General features: G+C 37.8%; 1 protein-coding gene across 1 annotated transcript in view; it reads left to right on the forward strand.

Moving 5' to 3' along the window:
* Positions 1 to 18,745, forward strand: part of LOC149022737 (glycine--tRNA ligase, chloroplastic/mitochondrial 2-like) — an 88,609-nt gene that overhangs the window by 11,275 nt on the left and 58,589 nt on the right. The window contains exons 6-15 of the mRNA XM_089147686.1: positions 3,441 to 3,496; positions 3,642 to 3,728; positions 3,975 to 4,049; positions 4,131 to 4,201; positions 7,579 to 7,695; positions 7,798 to 7,899; positions 11,674 to 11,800; positions 13,433 to 13,516; positions 14,269 to 14,355; positions 14,491 to 14,592. Of these exons, the coding sequence (XP_089003812.1) occupies positions 3,441 to 3,496; positions 3,642 to 3,728; positions 3,975 to 4,049; positions 4,131 to 4,201; positions 7,579 to 7,695; positions 7,798 to 7,899; positions 11,674 to 11,800; positions 13,433 to 13,516; positions 14,269 to 14,355; positions 14,491 to 14,592 (908 nt within the window). The remainder of the gene's footprint in view (positions 1 to 3,440; positions 3,497 to 3,641; positions 3,729 to 3,974; positions 4,050 to 4,130; positions 4,202 to 7,578; positions 7,696 to 7,797; positions 7,900 to 11,673; positions 11,801 to 13,432; positions 13,517 to 14,268; positions 14,356 to 14,490; positions 14,593 to 18,745) is intronic.

Raw genomic sequence — 18,745 nt, forward strand, 5'->3', positions numbered from 1 at the left:
AAAAGATCCTGTGTCTGCGCCCCCACAAGCATAATGCATCCTCAGATGGTGGATAATATTAAATTTTTGTTTGACATCTGGGATTGATCTTGTGAAACTTTTGCTTCTGGTTTTTCTCTTTTTATCAGCCTATTTTCAATTCCTGCAGGTCAGTTTACTCCACCTTTAAGCATGGTATTAAGTTTAATTTCATTTTGGTCCCTCCAAGATGACTGAAATTACATTGAAGTCTCATGGAAATTTGGTACAAAATGGCCAGATGTTGGTAGTCCGTTTCAGGGGGTTTAAGCATTTTTTGGGTCTGATACTTGATGCCTAAGGAATCAGGAGTATGCTGTTTTAAGGCAAATAAACACATCTTACATGGTTCTCTTGCCCAAAAAAATAAAATAAAAATGCAAATGATCTACAACGGTGTTTTTGATTCACAAAGATGCTTGCTGGTATGTGTTGAAACTTGAATCTGATTGGATTTTCACATGTATAGATAAGTGACTCCACAATTGTTAAAAAAGGGTGATGTGCTTGTGCTACCTACTAATCCATAATCATATGCATCATATGGCATTGTTGGGAGCATGCATGGGTGTTGGCTTGGATAGTAGAACATCTTGTCCATTAAGGACGATGCGGAACTATTTGTGAAATTAGAACAACCACAAATGCCTGGTATCATGTAGCTAACAAGTCTAACTCAGGGAGATATACCACTTAGTTCTATCTCTTAAGGTAATGCAAGAGTGATAAAAATTTTCTTTAATTAATTAAACTAAAGTAAGGGTTTTAAAACATGCATCTAATGAAAAAAAAAAAAAAAAAACCCCTAAGCATTCATCATCTAATAAGAAAAAATGCATAAGTAAAATAAAAACAATAATAAAGTGGATCAACGTAGCTAAGGAAAAAATGATTTTAAGAAAATATAAAAATGGGAGGTGATCCGAGTTTTAGCTTAAGATTGAGGGAAGGGAAATGTAACTAAGGGGCAATTGATAGTGGACCTTTTGTCATAGCTTACAGTTCATTGATTGGAGGAAGGGGTATGAAAATAAAAATTGCAAAAAGGAAATGACAAAAAAAAAAAACAAACACATAAATAGAACCATAAATAAAAGCGGAACCTTAACTGAAGAGAGGCACGACTATAAGCATCTTTGATCAAGGATCCGGGGGGAAGGGGAAACAATAATAAAATTGTGGAAGTAAAATCCTATTTTATGTACCTAAAATAAATGCTCGTAGTAAATATCTTATGTACACAAAATAAAGTCCTAAGTTAAGAATGAAAGGGTAGATAGAAGCAGGAATTGGAGGCGTGAGAGAAGGCTATTGAAGAGGATTATTTGAATTGTTGAATAACAAAAAAGTACTTGATTGATTCAAAATTCAATGGACTCTAACGACTAGATCTTGACTAAACCAAATCTGAAAATGCTAGACCCAGAGAGAGACAAATCTTTATGAAGGCAACCTAAACTTGAGGGAAACTTGAACTTGCATTATTGAAAACAAAAACTTACACTTACACTTTTATAAATAAAAAGAAGTGAACAACTCAATAAAGAACTAATTGCACTAAAAGAAATTTCATGTAAACTTGAATCCTTAACATTAGGTCTAACAAGCGGAACCAACAAAGCAAGCAGACGAGAAAGAGAAGACCTAGTATAATAACTAAAGGCAAGAGAGAAGTTGAAGTCTAAGTCTAAGATGAGAGGGGTATTTATAAGAGTTGTTAGAGGGAAGGAAAATAATAATAACAATAGTAGAATTTAAAGAATATTGATTCAAAGAAAGAAAAAAAATAGAAAATATACATGTGTAAGTGGAATGAGATGGAGGAATTAACCCAAAATAGAAAAAGAGTAGAATTTAAAGAATATGAGCAAAGAGAGAGAGAGAGAGAGAGAGAGAGAGAGAGAGAGAGAGAGAGAGAGAGAGAGAGAGAGAGAGAGAGAGAAGGAAAAAAGCAAGATTGGAATCTTGGAGAAAGAGATAAGAGAGAAAGAGTTTTTAAATGGAATGATAGAGAAAGAGAGTGAGAGAGAAAATGGAAGGAGAGAAAGAGAGCGAATAAAGAAGCAAAGAAACTGTATATGCAGAAGAGAAGAGAGTGGGGAGATGAGAGAGAAAGAGAAAATGGAAGGAGAGAGAATAAAATAGGAAAGAAAATAAAAAATACTAGAATGTGGAAATGTAAGAGATAGGGGAAAAGGACAAAATGAGAGAGGGAATGGAAAGAGAGAGAGAGAGAAAATGGGAAAAGGGAGAGAAGCGTTTGATAAAAATAAAAAATAAATAATAAGGGAAAAATGGTAGGTGGGAAGAAAGAAAGGTAGAATTTTGGGAAGAAATAGAAATTTAATTTTTTGTGATACAATTAATTAGATTAAAATAAAATAAAAGGCTGTAAAGAATCTTAGGATAATATGGAAGAATAGGAAGATGACCAACTCATATAAGGAAAGGGAATCTCAATCTCTAATATTTGTAGGCCCCAACAGTACATTTGGCATTTCTTTTTTTTCCAAAAAATAAAATTCTAGATAAATCTCAGCCTTTGATCATAAGTCCTTTCATTGATGTCAAAAGTATCCTTGGAATTGTACGTCCTGGCCCAAATTTGCATTTCAATCCATTTTCGGCCATCATGCTTAGAATTGAGCCCTCTTCAAAATTACATTACAAAATAAATTGGACCACTTTAAGTGTAAAATTGCATGTATCACATCAGAATATCACAAATATTTTCTAATCTCCCAAATAATATTAATATCTGCAAAAACAAGAACAAAAAAACCCAAGGTAGGTCTATTCTAAGTATGTAAAATGCATGCTTTATGCCTTAAGATTTCACGCAAATGTGCTTATCAGATACATTTCTGTTCTTTTGAGTAGGAGGCTAGGAGCCATACTCAGAACTCGGATCGGATGAAGGAAATATGCTTCTTCATCCCAATGAAATGGCCATATGGATGGAAACTGAACATATTTGACCAAATGTTTTTTCAAATACTCAATCACCAAGTCATGATTTAGTAGTAAAATGAAGGATTTCTCCCAAAAATGGAAATGGTTCTGGACTTCCAAGATAAAGGTGGGATGCTTAATCTTGAACTTTGGCCGAAATTGAGTTGAAGTTTCATTCTTTTGCCAAAATGAGTCACCATTTTGCTGAAATGAACAAAATTGCAATCCAATGTTGTCCTTGTGCCTGAAATTTATAATTTGATTATAGAATTTAAGTGGAGATTAATAATTTACCTGCCCCGGTTAGCTATTGGAGAAACTATCCAATTCTCTTTGTAATGCCGATGCATAATTCTAAGTTGTCTTTGCCATGTGGCACTCTTTTTCTGCAATAGTTTTGTTGTCACTTTTTCCTATAATGTTTACCTCCTTTCTCAGTCTTGAGCGTCCATTTGTTGTATGCTTGACAGGTATCGATGTCCATCAACATGACATACGTTTTGTGGAGGATAATTGGGAGAGTCCGGTAATATCTTTTCTGTTCTTGTTTTTACTTCGCATTTTAGACCTGTTTTATAACTTCTGTATGAGCTAGATGATACCATATTGGTTTTGGAAATTAGCTCTTGCATATTTTTCTTCGTTGCTAATCTTTTACCATTGGATTTGAGATATTCACAGGTTCTGGTGCCTGGGGATTGGGGTGGGAAGTTTGGATGGATGGTATGGAGATCACTCAATTCACCTACTTTCAGCAGGTACCTTTTCTGTTGTTTATATTTCTTCTTTGTATTGGATTATGTGTCAATGTGGCTTGGCATCACAACAGAATTTGGACTGTTCAGAAGAAAATATTTTTCTAGGAGAGATAATGTGGGAAGGGGTGGGGTGGGGGTGGGGGAAGGGACGGGAAGGGGGGGAATATTCTTGTAGGATTGCTAGATGGATAGAAGAAAGTGGTGTTGGGGTGCTTATTGTGTTAATTTGTACTAATTTTATTTTAGGCTGGGAGTCTTCAACTGCTGCCAATTTCTGTGGAGATTACTTATGGGCTTGAGCGCATTCTCATGTTGCTTCAGGTTAATACTTGCCTGCAAGTAACTGGTATATGCTTCTGTACATTTATTAGCATGTTCACATTAACTTAATTTGGATTGCAGGGGGTTGATCATTTCAAGAAAATCCAATATGCTGAGGGAATTACCTATGGGGAGCTGTTCTTGGAAAACGAGTATGAGCCACTTAGTACTATTGGACTATTAGTTGTCAAAATTTTCTGCAAAATTTCTTGATTGATCAGTTGAAATGCTACTTTTGTTTTTCCTTCTGCATAATTATGGGAAATAATTTTATCTTGAAATTAGATATTTTATGTCCGTTAATATTTACTTTATTACATAAGTATTACAATCATCATCATGTTCCCTCTAAGGATCTATTTGTCTCAGCTACTTGAATCACGTTCTGCCATTTTGGCTGACGTCTATCATGGTCATATTTCTAGTTGTCCAGACCTATGTTTGACAAAAGAATGAATCTCTCTACGGAAAACACAGCTAATTCCTTTAAATATTTCAGTTCTTCGTAACAGCAGTGCCCTCATCAAATTCTTCTGGTTGCATCTTTTTTTTTTTTTTTTTGGGGGTCAATCTTCTCGTTGCATCAAGACATCCAATGAGGATGCCAATCCCAGTGTGTAGTTAGCTTGTTTAGTAATATAGTATGCTGCTCTTGAGGGTTTGAGCACTGCATGGACGGTTAATCTTACCATTAAGAATATCCACTGCCAACCATGTTCGATGCATACTGCTCCCTTTTCTTAATTGCAAGCAGTTCTGTATTCAAAGTAGTGAGTGCTATCACAGTGCAGAGCCCTTATGCTGCCAGGAGTGTAAAATCATGGACAGTTCCAAGAGTTTAAGGAGCTCTTTTTACCCATGAAATCTGCACTCCCCAATTATCAGTACATATTGGGTTGGTATTCGGCCCTCCTGAGAGTGATAGTGTGGAGCATTTGACCATAGCTTGTTCTTTAATTGCATTAACAAGCTGGTATCTGATCTTCATCATATCTCTGGAACTTGCTGACTTACTTGCATTACTAACGTTCTCCTCCCCATAGAAGTGTTCAATCCTCAAAGCTGCCTCTTCTAACGTCGTAGCTGGCTGTCCATCACTAGAGTAAAGCCTACAAATATTATCCCAAACCAAGAGAATACAGCTGCGACTGAAAAAGAGGTCTCTTTTTTTCCAAGGCTGCCAAGCAGAAAATACATTTTGGCTGCACCTGAATCTTCCTGCATAAAAGATTGTCTCTAGCAGGAGGCCATTCGCCAAGCTTATAAAGCAATTCCTTGGTATATTTCCTGCAAACCAAATTGATTCGCTCCAGTCCACTTTCCAACCATTTCCTCTTACTATGTTCCAGGCTGATTTAGAGGTGAACACACTAGAAGAGTCTTCAATCCATATAGTCAGGTCCTTGGCTTCAGAATCATGCCTTTAATTCCCATCCAGCTCTTGCCAGGCATCTACAAAGTGAGAGGCTGAAATGGTCAATGAACCAGCAACCACTTCTCAATATGCCCTCCACATTGACCAATCTTGTGGATCTAGCTTCATATCTAACTCTCTCCCAAATACCTTAACAAGGTCTTCTCTAGGATGCCATCTATCCAGCTTTAGTCTAGTGTCTACTCCATTTGCAATTAGATGTTTGATGAAGGGCTCCACTTGCTTGTACTTGGGATATTCTGCCCACACCCAAGAGCAATTTTTTGGAGCCTTCACAGTCCAAACGGAGTCCTGTTTCAAATATCTGCCCTGCACCCATTTCACCCAAAAGTTCTCGTGAGAAGCTATCCACTAGATTTGTTTCATAATACCGGCAACATTCATATCCTTGATTCTCCTTATCCTTAGCTTTCCTTCCTCTTTTGATTTGCAGATGAAATCCCAAGGGACAAAGTGTGTTTTCCTCCAGGATTTGGACCTGACCAGAGAAAATTTGAGAACATAGATTTCAACTTAATGATTTAATTATGTGTGATACCAAATAAACCTGTACAGTATATTTAGCTTCCTTGGAGGACTTAAGACAGTAACTGGAGTTTCCCCGCAAAGGAATGGAATTGAGCTTTCCCTCCTAACTGCTTCCTAACTCGATCTCTAGTAGGGGCAAAGTCAGCCAAAGATTGCTTTCCTGATGTGAAGGGAACACCACAACACTGAATCAGTAGCGTGCATGGCTTGATCCGCATACCCAAATCACCATATGAGTGTCATATGGTGAGATGGCAATAATGAAGGCTCAACAGAAGCCCATTTTCTATTTGAATGGAGCAAGATTCTCATGGTATGTGGTATACCCAGGGAATCTATAGTTGAAGGTCCTGTTGTACGTGAAGCATCAATTTTTGCAGAATGCACAAGCTCTATCCAGTTCCTCCCCTTTATTTATTTATTTTTTTTGGGGGGGGGGGTTTGTAGAGGAGAGGATTTGGATTTTTGTTCCAAAGAGTTTCCTGTGCAAAAAGGAAACCTTACCCTTGTTTCAGATTGATGACTAGATTCACGATGGAGGGGGGGTGTGGACCCCGGTGACTACTTTTTCAGATCCAATTTTTGCTTCGGAGATTCATAGTGGTGATTCAAGTTCCTTATGTCTGTAGAGTGATCTTTTAAACGAATGTCTTAAGACAAGATTCCTTTTAGGGATTTTTTTTTTTTTTTTATTTTTTTTCACTGAATTTAACAATTTCATTTGCCTAAAATAGTCAAAATTAGAAACAACGAATACTTGTGGGAGGGTGAATTTGCTTTGACAACTTAGCTGGAGGGAGTAATGTTTTAGTAAGTTCCTGAGGTTTCAAATGGTAAACACTGCATTTTATTGTCACCAATGGTAGCAAGAAGAGATTTCTTTATCTCGGTGCCGCCATATTTGTGTTGTTTTTCCTTCGCCTTCCATCTAAAGAAGAAGAAGAATGAATGCCCCACTTGTGGACTTATTTCATTATCACATTCTTGATGAAAGCTCTAATCAACCCTAGTTTCATCTTTTTCTGTGCATTTGTGCCTAGTTGTTACCAAGGGCTGAAACCTTTGGAGAGCTGGTTTTAATAAATTAAAAAAATATAATAAAAATAAAAAATTAAAAAAATTAACTATGTTCCTATACCCCCATCACCCCCACACCACACTACAAACCAAACCCCCACAAAACCCACCCTAAAAACCCCCCCCCCCCCATATTTTTAATATTTATAACCTTAATCAACCCTATCCTTCTCCCCACAATGTAGCCTAATACTGTGATCCCAGGGCTCTATCAGCTGGCAATTACTTTGTGACTGAATTTCTCTGCTGTTAGTCTTCTGATATGTGCTGATTTTATCTACTCAACTCAGCCTTATCCAACTAAATGTACTGATTCTATCAAATTGTTCTTTTTCGGGATGTGCTCATATTTCTTCAGATTATTCTTTGTCACTGTTGAGATCTAATTACCTTTTGATTGGCCAGGATGATCAGTTTGGAAATTGAAGATGCTTTGTGCTTATCTGCAATGTGAGCTAACAAATACTTGGTTTTATACTTCTCTCACAGGAAGGAAATGAGTGCATATTATTTAGAGCATGCTAGTGTCAACAATATCCAGAAGCACTTCGAATTTTTTGAGGAGGAAGCTCGGTCCTTGTTATCCTTGGGTCTGGCAATCCCAGCGTATGTCCTAGAAACTATCATTACTTGTGTCCCATGTTATCTAGAATTTGTTTTATATCACTTTTTTGCTCAAAAGCTAATGCTTACTCCACAAACTGTTAGGTATGATCAGCTTCTGAAGACATCACATGCTTTTAATGTTTTAGATGCCAGAGGTTTTGTTGGTGTAACTGAACGGGCACGCTATTTTGGTCGGATGCGAAGGTGGGATTATTTTCTTGGTTTCTGAAATGACTTGGATCAATTTTATAACTGGATAAGTTGATTAGTTCTTGCTTTTACTCTTCTGAAAATACTTGCAGGAATTTTTGCTCATTTATTTATAGCACTTGCTTCTACTTTCAAGGAATACTATTGTGTTGATTTATGGACAAGTGTCTACTGCACTTAGCTGCTTGTGGTGCCTAAAAAGGCCAATGCTACCTGGAGGTCTTGTATTCAAGCCTCCTGGTCATTTGTTCTCTGCCTGTTACCCTAAATCAGACCTCCTGCTAGCTGGTTCTGTTTAAGATCTTGGAAGAGTGGCTCCTAGATAAACCTATTCAATCTAGGGCTACATTAGTAAATCTAGGCTGTGGCTTGGTTTGTGAATTAGGGTTTTAGAACAAAACATGATCCTTGGGAAGGGTTTAGAAGATGAATTACGAAATTCTTAAATTATACTCACTGTAGTTGTGTTCTTTAATGGTAGCGTCTTGTGAATCCTACTAGAACCTTGTTGTTGGATAGGAATCATGAACTTAGTTGAAGGGGAAGCTCTGATTAGAACCTGCAAGGCTTCACAACATCTGGGAGTCCTCTGGATATTGCACACCAATCTTACCAGTGAACTTCCTGGGCAATTTCTCACTGCAGGGAGTCATTACATATTAACCAACTCACCACATTTTAGATATTACTCACTAAACTGGAAGTCTTGGTCTCCATACTAGGAGATGGAGGCAGCAGCATCAGCAGCAGCTTGCAATAGCAATCTCATTGGTCAATTTGTGTACATAATGTACCCTTTTGTAACATTGTACAGAAAGGCCCAAAAGTTAGACTTCTAACTGAAAAGGAAAGGCTAAACCCAATACTTAACCTAATAGGCAGCTAAGCTTACTAGGAATGTAAAATAAACTCAAAATAAAGTTCTAGTTACCTTCTAATAGTTCAGTGATGTGCTGTCACAGTCTTAACTTTGTTTTAAATTGGATCACATAAAACCAGTTCAATTGAACTTTATTGATGCAAACCAAGTAGAGGAAGCTATTTTTATACCTGACCTAATTAACCAATTTTTTTGGGCCCATAAAAAATGGTCTGTTACAAAGTAAAGCCATGGGATCAAATGCCCAATATAATCAACCCAAGGCTTATTTCATATAAATTAAGCTCTGTTTTGGTGATGGATCTGCACCGATAGTTTTGGTAAGGAGATGAGTAGAAGGATTAGAGGGATAGACGGGATAGAATTCACCTATTCCTGAGCTGTAATCTACCAAGTATATTGTTGAATACAGCAGCATAGTTCATAAAGTATGAACCGCTGTATTGATCATATCATGGAGAAGGTCAGAGGTCTTTACATCTATTCTATTTATAGTACTTTTGAGACCTAAACATGCTTGACCAGGGAAACACTATAGTCAATCCTGACCAGTGATGGAAAAGGAAAACAAAATAAGAAAGCAGACTTCATACTCCACTAATTAACCTGCTATTGGAATTTCTGAAATAGGCTAGGACTCGGAAACGGTAATGAAATAACAATTAGAAATAGAAAGAGACACTAATATCAGACCCAAAAAGTTGATGATACTTGATATTTCTAATGGGATTAGATATCTGGGATCTGGAATGTAGTCTGGAACTGCAGGCTGTTAATTCAGGAATAAAGAAATCTGACTTTTGTTTCTCTTTCCTTTTGTATCATGACTACAACCTAGCTTGTGCATCAATAATACTAGTATCATGGTTTGAGATTGGCTAGATCTTGTGAGATCTCTCTCTCTCTCTCTCTCTCTCTCTCTCTCTCTATATATATATATATACCTCCCAATTTCCAAACACATCACATTCACAATCATCATTTGAATGAATTGAATAGTAACATAACATAAATATCAAATTATCTTTTATCTGTGCAAAGTCTCACACACAATTCAAAGAAGATATATGACATTTGTAATAACATGAATTATAATTTAAGTCAAATACACAATACATGATAATGTATTCCTCACCTGTCAATAAAAAGAATGATCTTCAAAAGTCCAAGAAATCTTCCATTTGAGACCGATTCATCCTCTCAGGGATTCCTGCGTGCGACACTCTGAGAGCCAAATTAAGGTTTTTTTGATTTGACTAGTTGGGAATGGGTATATATATAAATGGACAATATTATTGTTCCATTGAAGTCCAAAAACCCCCAAATCAATTGACTTCGAAATGAGTTTGGATTGAAGCTTTTTGGTTGCAGCCAGGAAGGGCGATCGACCAGCCTTGGTGAGCTTGACTTGCTGCCTCCTGTTTGAGTGTGCTAGTTGGGTTCGTTTGATGCTTAGTTAGATTCCCAACCTAATCCTAACTTAGTCTATATGTTTCTAGGGTTTTTGTAGTGTGTTAGCACTTCTATATAAAACATAACTCATATGTTCATAAGACAAACATAGAATGATTGACCTTCCTTTGGTGTTGTAGATGTGATAAGAGTAGTTGCAAGTGAAAATCCAACTGAAATTCGCAAAAAAAATCCAATGAAAAATTTGAGAGTTTCGGCAAGATATGGCAAGATAGGCGAGATCTCGAACGAGTTGTGGGAATCTCGCCCTTTATCTTGTCTGGCCCTTCATCTCGTTGTGGGTTCACCCATTATCCTTGTTGCCTATTTACTCATGATTATATACATGGTCAATAGGTGTCTAGAAGCATGGTTAGGTTAACCCCACATGATACTACCATTTCGGCAGGGATATTAGAGTCGAGTGACTCGTGATTTTAGTGGTTGGGTCCTATGAGCGTCCAAAAGACGGCTTGAGTATTGTGAGGAGACACAAGCCCACTGTTGTCATGCAGTGGTAGGGTTGCATATGTTAGGGTTGGGCTTATGGGGTGTCCAAAAGACAGCTTGAGTGTTGTGAGGAGACATGAGAGGCATCCACCCCAACATATGTGGATGATCATAGGGTTAAGGATTGGTAGGCTAAAAGACGACTTGAGTACTATGAGGAATAACATTCCTAGGTGGCTAGGTGGGAAGGACACTACACCAAAAGGGCACTGGGCACGAGGAAAGGTATCTGGACCACATGTAGTGTGTTACCTTATGACTTTGCATTGGGATAGATTTATTCCTGACACGCACTAGTTTTCAAACCAAATGGTGTTGGTGAGAGAGTGGTGACCTATTCCCCAGCCACATTGTGATGTGAGACTAAAATCCACCGATATGGGCTATTGAGTTGGCCCAAAAAAAGACCATATCTCGAGATCTCACCAACTCAATTGATATATTGCATTTTTTTGAAGGAGCGAGATCCCCGGCAAGAGTGAGTTCTTCAACCATGGCTAGTATGCCCAGAAAGAGCACCCATAAAAACTTCATACATGAGTATGCAACTACAAAATAAACATGGAAGAAGTTTCTGAAAAGAAACCTGCAGCCCTTGCCACAAATGAGCACCGATAACTACTAATACAACATTGGAGAGATAGGCAAAGTGTCAAAGCAAAAAACCTTGTAACAATGCATTACCTACTCCATAATATGTGTTATCCACACTGCCCAAAAAGCACCAAAAAGGACTTGCAGATACAGATAGATGGAAAGAGGTTTTCTCAATTTGCAACATTGATGTATTTTATACTTATTTGTATGCATTTTCTCTCTCTCTCTCTCTCTCTATATATATATATATATATATATATGGATTAATGTGCTTCTTTTGATCCCCCCCAAAAAAAAGATTAATGTGCTTTAGTTTGTCTCATTTGCAGTTTAGCTCGTCAATGTGCCCAACTTTGGGTAAAGACACGAGAATCACTGGGACACCCACTAGGCATTATTTCTGAACAGGAACATCTTACTTATCCCAAAGAGCTTCTTGAAACAACATTGAAAAAGGTTGCCTTTTCCATCTTGTGGGGCTTGCCTAATTAATTTTTTTAAGTTAATTTTTTTGCCCGTTGTAGCTGCTTTATAAATTCCTGGAAAGTCACTTATTGACTGTTATTTTTGTTGATCTCATGTGTAGTTGATTTTTAAGTCTGACATTTTTCACTAATTAACCTCCAAGTTGTCATTCATTAATGTCTGAATATGGAGTCACTCAGTCACCAACAACTCAACAAGGTCTTTTCCATATAGCAAGTGATATATATATTTTTTTATTGAAACCTGTATCATGAAGTCCTAACTTAGGATATGATCAGTGTTAATTTCAGAACAAAGGCATGTTTGAACAATAAAGTAGCATTAGGAATTCTTTTTCATGAAATTTCAGGATGCAATATGTTTTAATTTTAAGAGTGAGCTAGTAGTAGTCTGAGTAGAAGGTGATGTTGCCTTTTTTTCCTGTTTTTTTTTTGGGGTGGGGTGGTTCTTGCAAGAATAGCTTATATTTGTTACTGTATGAGAAACATGTACTAGTATGGTCAGACAGGATAACTTCTTTAAAACAAATATTTGGCAAGAAAAGTTGCTGAACCTTGGCATGTTGGTCGATTTATAAGGCCTGTTAGGCATCTCTCTTCTCAGCTGAATATTTTTTTCTGGATGGATTGCAAGAAGTGCCAAATGTAATGGCTATGAATTGGCAATCCAAGAGGTTGTAGTGTTGTACAACCAGAACTATTGTTTGCAGAATTTTTTAATGCATTGTACTATCTGTGAGAAATATTATGATTTTGTAATAAATTCTCTCTTTGAGATAGGTTCCTTCTGGCAGGATTGTATTATATTCTGTTTTAATTTAAACAAAATATTCATTATCCAAAAAATAAGAAAAAGAACCGGCGGAGAAATTGAAACAGGGCTTTCACGAAAATAAACTATAGGATACATATAAGTGAAAATATGACCCATCTAAGATTTAAGATGACCAATTATTCTCAAAGCTGGGTCTACTAACCCAATGAACAATCTTCGATAATGGATCCTTCGATCAGGTGACAGTAGGGGACATCTTCTTTTTCTTCCTGTGATTCCTTTTGCCTAGATATTGAGAATATTGGCATGCATATGGCTGAGTTGTTTTTCAAAGAGCCTACTACTATGGTTTCTCCAGTCCCCACAATCCTATGAGGCAGCGTAGGGAGGCAAATCCATAAATTGGAGCCCATCCGTAGGAAAATATGGGTTAGAGAGAGTTTTCCTAACTCGACAAGCTTGGATAGTAGTTCCAGATAGAAGTAGCTGTTGTAAACCTTAACAATGTGTTTCTGGCAGTCTCTTCTTTGCAATGATTGTGGCATATAGGTTGTCAACTCAATTCTAATGCTTGAAATTTGGCAAAATCAGAAAATACCTTTATCCTGGATTTCCATATCTGACACTAGTGCTGACATCAGAGATGATCTTCCTTTCATTCTAGATAGTGGAAAGCTGGATTGGCAACATACCCTGATCATTTCGGGAACATCCTGGTGGTACATTCTGGGGAAATTGCCAAACCAGCTGGACTTAGAATTCTCAAATAGCAAGATTATTAGCCATTTGCAAGTTTTATTTTAGTTTTAATTTGTATGTGTGTGGCAGGTGCAGGGTGATAGTAGGGTGTTTGTTCTTGAAATTGGTACAGAAGAATTGCCACCTCAAGATGTAGTTGATGCTAGCCAACAGGTAATCTTTTATTTTCCTTGAAGCATCTGATTTTTATAGAAAGTCGTAAGTGTACTATAAATATTCAGTCAAGGGAATACACATTCCAAACATGGAAACTGAAAAGATTAGATAAAATCATAAAAGAAAAGAGAAAGTCATTAATTAGAAGACTCAGAACTCTAATGATAATCTAAAGAGAACACCCCATCATCCAACATGAAAACCTCGATACCATGGCACCCTTGAAACTCTCACTGGTGACCTACGTTAAGCAGCTAAAAGCCTAAAATGAGATGCTCATCCATGCCTATGTTTTCCTTCTTTCCCTCATTCTCTGTGTAACCTCCACTTTCCTTTGCCTGCATAGGAATAAATTTGCCAAATGTTTACTGCTGATACTTTTATTCCAATCTGGCTGTAGAGGAGCTGGCATCTTTGAAATCTGTTGATCATTAATTTCTGTAGCTTTTATTGCTGTTGCACTCTTTTTCTTCTTGTTTCTTTTAAGGTTACATATCTTCTTGTTTCTTTTAAGGTTACATATCTGAGTAAATTTTTCCGTCAGTCTATCATGAGACACAAACTTGAATCTTTATGATCCAGTCCATGCTGCCCTTGAAATTCTATTAAATGCATGCTATTTCTTTTTGTTTTTATTTTTTAGGGGGTGGGATTGATGCTATGAAGCATTTCAGTCAATTTATCTACTAAATGTTAAGGGCAGAACCTCTGACTACAATCATATGAGAATGCCTTTTTGGTTGCTGCAGATTAAAGGCTTAATCATGGAGTTACTAGAAAAGCAAAGGCTGAAGCATGATGAAGTATTTGCATGTGGAACACCACGCAGACTTGTGGTATCTGTTTTAATGGATTAAAACTTATTTCTTTTGTCTGTACTCATTGCATTTTGTATTTTTGAGACAGTACTTGGATTTGGGGATTTAGGTAGTACATTGGTTAGTGCTTATGATGGTATTACACATTTGCAGGTTATTGTTGACAGGCTTTGTTCTAAACAGTTGGAGAGTGAAATTGAGGTTCGGGGACCTCCAGTTGCCAAGGCATTTGATGATCGAGGGAATCCTACCAAGGTCTTGTCTTATCCTCTTGTAGTTCTTCATCATGATATTACGAATTTTTTCTTGTTAAATAAAACTTTGTTTTTCTATTGATTAGTATCATAGTCAAAATTTCGACTGAGAAGACCAAAATTTCTGTTGAAATCTTGGTTTTTATGAAATCCTAGGGATGCAACTTTATTCCCAGGTTTCAACCTGTCCGGGTAGAAAATTTGGCCGAGATGGGTTGAAACCTTCTGTGAAACCCTATTCAAAAGTCCCAGATCTCAATTGAAATTTGCAAAATCTTGTAGAACTTGCAGGTGCTGCTGGTCAGATTTCAGGGATTCCTGCCTTTCCCCATTTTTCTTGCCATTTTTGCCTCTGTTAACTTCTTTTTCCCTAAAAAATCATCACTTCTTTGGCTTCCTTCACCTTATTTGCTGCTTATCCATGGTTTTAGTCCATATGGAGTGTATGGTGGAGTTGCTGGATATGGAGTACTCTGAAACTTTAGGCACTCAACTTGGAACTGAAGCCTGGGAGTTTCTTTTTGGTTTGTGTTTGTAATTTTGTATCAAACATTTAATGTATGCAATAGGGTTTGTTCAGTTTTATGAAGTTCGTATTTCTGGGAACCTATCATGTATACTGACACCTTCAATGATAACTCTTCATTGGTTTTTTAGCAAAATACATGTGCCCTTGTGTTCTTTATGCTTTAAATAGGTAGGATGCAAGAAATCAGACGAAAAAAAAACCTGTAAAACCCCCTGAAACCTGGTCTCGGAACTACCTAGGAGAAGTCCTAGGTTTTGGCCGAGATATCTGAAATTTCGGTACAATCTTGGTTTTGAGGTGGGTCGAAACCGGCCTCGAAACCGATATTTTAAACATCGATTGGTAGTACAATTACAAATGGAATAATATATAGAAGACACCAGGGGAATTGCTTCTTCCAAGGAATGACATAGATCTAATTGACTATCCCTGCAATCCTGGTGCAAAAAAACCAAGAACTAATAGGTAGTCCATGCATAGCGGGCTCAGCTTCTTCCCACCCCCTCTACGTTGAAATGCATTTGAGAACTGGTTCAGGCGACTGACTCCAAAGCTTATTGGCCACTCATCAAGGCTATATAAGGCAGGGAAAGCTGTGTACTTGTTCCTGAGGTCGCCTTTTTTGTTTTTGTTGGGGGCGGGGGTAGGTAAGTTTTGTATTAGAGAGAGGAAAAGTACAGGGTATGCAGCCCCTTGAACCTCCTAGAAAGGGGGTGGAGACTCCAAAGTGAGTGAGCATTCCTTAACCATTGTCCTTAACAGGTAATATACCCAAGTAAACCTTGTAAGCATATAAGAATCTGTGTTCTTCTGAATCATCTTATGAACTCACTGACTCCTCTGGAGTCCACAATAGCTGCCCATTATCCTTTCTAACCTCTGCCATGTAATCTGCAGGCTGATTCGGGTCTCTCTGCGCATGCCTGAATTCCCATTTATGTAACAAATTTGCTTTTTTGGGGATCTTTCCTTTATGCCTTGAACTCTTAGGTTTTTTAATCTTCCCATTAATGATATCATGTTGTAATGTGAAGAATTGCTCAGAAGTATTTGATTCATAAACCCTAATAGGGTATTTATAGTTACAATCTAGTTAAGTCCCACACTAAGTAGGAAAAGGAAATACAAAACTAATAGAGATAAAAAACTAACTCTAGACTCATTAGGAAACAAAATCCTATCTAATTAGAAAACCTCAATCCATGCTTTCAACACTCCCCCTCAAGTTTGAGCATAGATATTTATCATGCCTAACTTGCTCATAATGTAATTGAATACCTTTGTGCTCAAGCTCTTTGTGAGCACATCACCCATTGCTTGTTTGAAGTAACAAATGTAATGTGGATAAACCCAGCCTTAACCTTCTCTTTGATGAAATGTCTGTCAATCTCCACATGCTTAGTCCTGTCATGCTTTACTGGGTTGTGAACTATGCTGATCGCTGACTTACTATCTGAGTATAATTGTATAGGAACCTCTAAATTTGTCCCAACCTCCTAAAGCAGCCCTTTAAGCCATAGTACCTCATAAATGCCTTGAGCAATCGCCCTAAACTCAGCCTCGGCACTGGACCAAGCAACCACAGCTTGTTTCTTGCTTCTCCAAGTCACAAGGTTACCTCCCACATACACATAATACCCAGAGGTAGACCTCCTATCATATGGACATCTTGTCCAGTCTGCATCGGTATATGCCTTAATCTTCAAATGTCCATAAGCTGAAATTAAAATCCCTTTTCTTGGGGTGGCCTTCAAGTATCTCAAGATCCGATATCCTGCATCCAAGTGTGAGGAGTAGGGCTCATGCATATACTAGCTAATAAGACTAACTGCAAATGTGATGTCAGGTCTAGTGTAAGATAGATAAATCAACTTTCCTACTAATTTTTGATACCTTATCTTGTCAACTGGTTCTCCTTCCTTTGCCTTCAAGTGTAGGTTAGGCTCAATAGGAGTCTTAGCAGGCTTACATCCTAGCATCCCAGTTTCTTTAAGAAGATCCAATGTATACTTCATATGGGATAGATATACACCGCTAGTAGATTATGCCAACTCTAAACCCAGGAAATATCTAAGTTTTCCCATATCTTTGATCTCAAAATTCGGTTCTTAAAAAAGTCTTCAATGCTGAAATCTCATCCTCACTACTGCCTGTGATCACAATATAATCCACTTATACTAAAGTAGTGTAGTGTGGGAACCACCTCTTTTAATAAACAAAGTGTGGTCTGCATTGCTTTGCTTATAGCTATTAGATATCATTGCCTTTGGAACCCTCCAAACCACGCTCTTGGAGATTACTTCAACCCATATAAAGCCCTCTTTGCACACTTTCCTATAAGTCTCAGTAGTAGAACACTCATGTGGTACTTCCATATATACCTCCTCTTGGAGTTCTCCATGCAAAAAGGCATTCTTCACATCTAACTGTTGTAAACTCCACCCTTAATTAATTGCACATGAAATAATAGTACGAACTGTGTTCATCTTGGCAACAGGGGCAAATGTCTCCTGGTAGTCAACGCCATAAGTCTGAGTGAAACCTTTGGCCACCAATCTTGCCTTGTATTTTTCAATAGTTCCCTGCCTTGTGCTTGATCACAAACACCCATTTGCACCCAACAGTTTGCTTTCCTGTGTGCAAAGTCACAAAGTCCCACTCCAGAGTTTGCATTTCCTCATCCATAGCTTCCTTCTGGTTTGATTGAAATAATGCCTCCTGCCAAGTGTTAGGAATAGAAGTAGAGGACAAAGAGGAAATAAAACTTTGAAATTCTGGGGATAGGGACTGATATGAAACATAATTTGAAATAGGATATTTGGTGCAAGTTCGAGGCTACTTTCTTAATGCAATTGGTAAGTCCAAAGTAGGATCAGAAGAAGGGTCAAAGATAGACTCACCTAGAGGACCATATTGTTCAGGTCCAGGAACCAAAGCTTTTAATTGGCTTGGTTCATAAGGGGTCACTCGTTGCTTTCTTTGATAGGTCTTTAGAGGTCTAGTCTCCCCCTATATATCATCCACCAGTTGTTCCTGTCCGGTCACTCCATCATCCAATGGAGGATCATCTACCAGAATCTCAGGAGAAATATCAAAAGGAGGAATTAACATTGGAACCTCTTCGAAAGGAGGAATCAACACTGGAACCTCTTCACTAAAACTCTCCCCCTAAAGAGGTGTAGGGGAAAAATAAGGAATCTGTTCTTGGAACATAACATCCATAGAGACGAATAAATGACGAGAACTAGGATGATAACACTTATACCCCTTCTGTGTAGGAGGATAACCCAAGAGAATGCACTTTAACCCACGAGGATTCAACATTCCATGAACATGGTGGTTCTGGACAAAGGCAGCACATCCAAAAACCTTAGGCGGCACTGTAAAGGCTGTTGTTCCTAAAAGAATCTCAAGGGGACAACGTTGGTCTAAGACCCGGGAAGGCATTCGGTTAATTAGATATGCTGCAGTAAGGACGGCGTCACCTTATAACTGAGGAGGCACATGCATAGTAAACATGAGGGAATGTGCTACCTCAAGTAGATGTCTAGTCTTGCATTCGGCAACCCCATTTTGATGTGGAGTGTCGACGCAACTAGTCTGGTGAATGATGCCATGGTTTGCT

Source organism: Hakea prostrata, chromosome 3 (assembly GCF_041222555.1).
Source record: "Hakea prostrata isolate BN-2017 chromosome 3, UWA_Hpros_2, whole genome shotgun sequence".
Lineage (NCBI taxonomy): Eukaryota > Viridiplantae > Streptophyta > Magnoliopsida > Proteales > Proteaceae > Hakea > Hakea prostrata.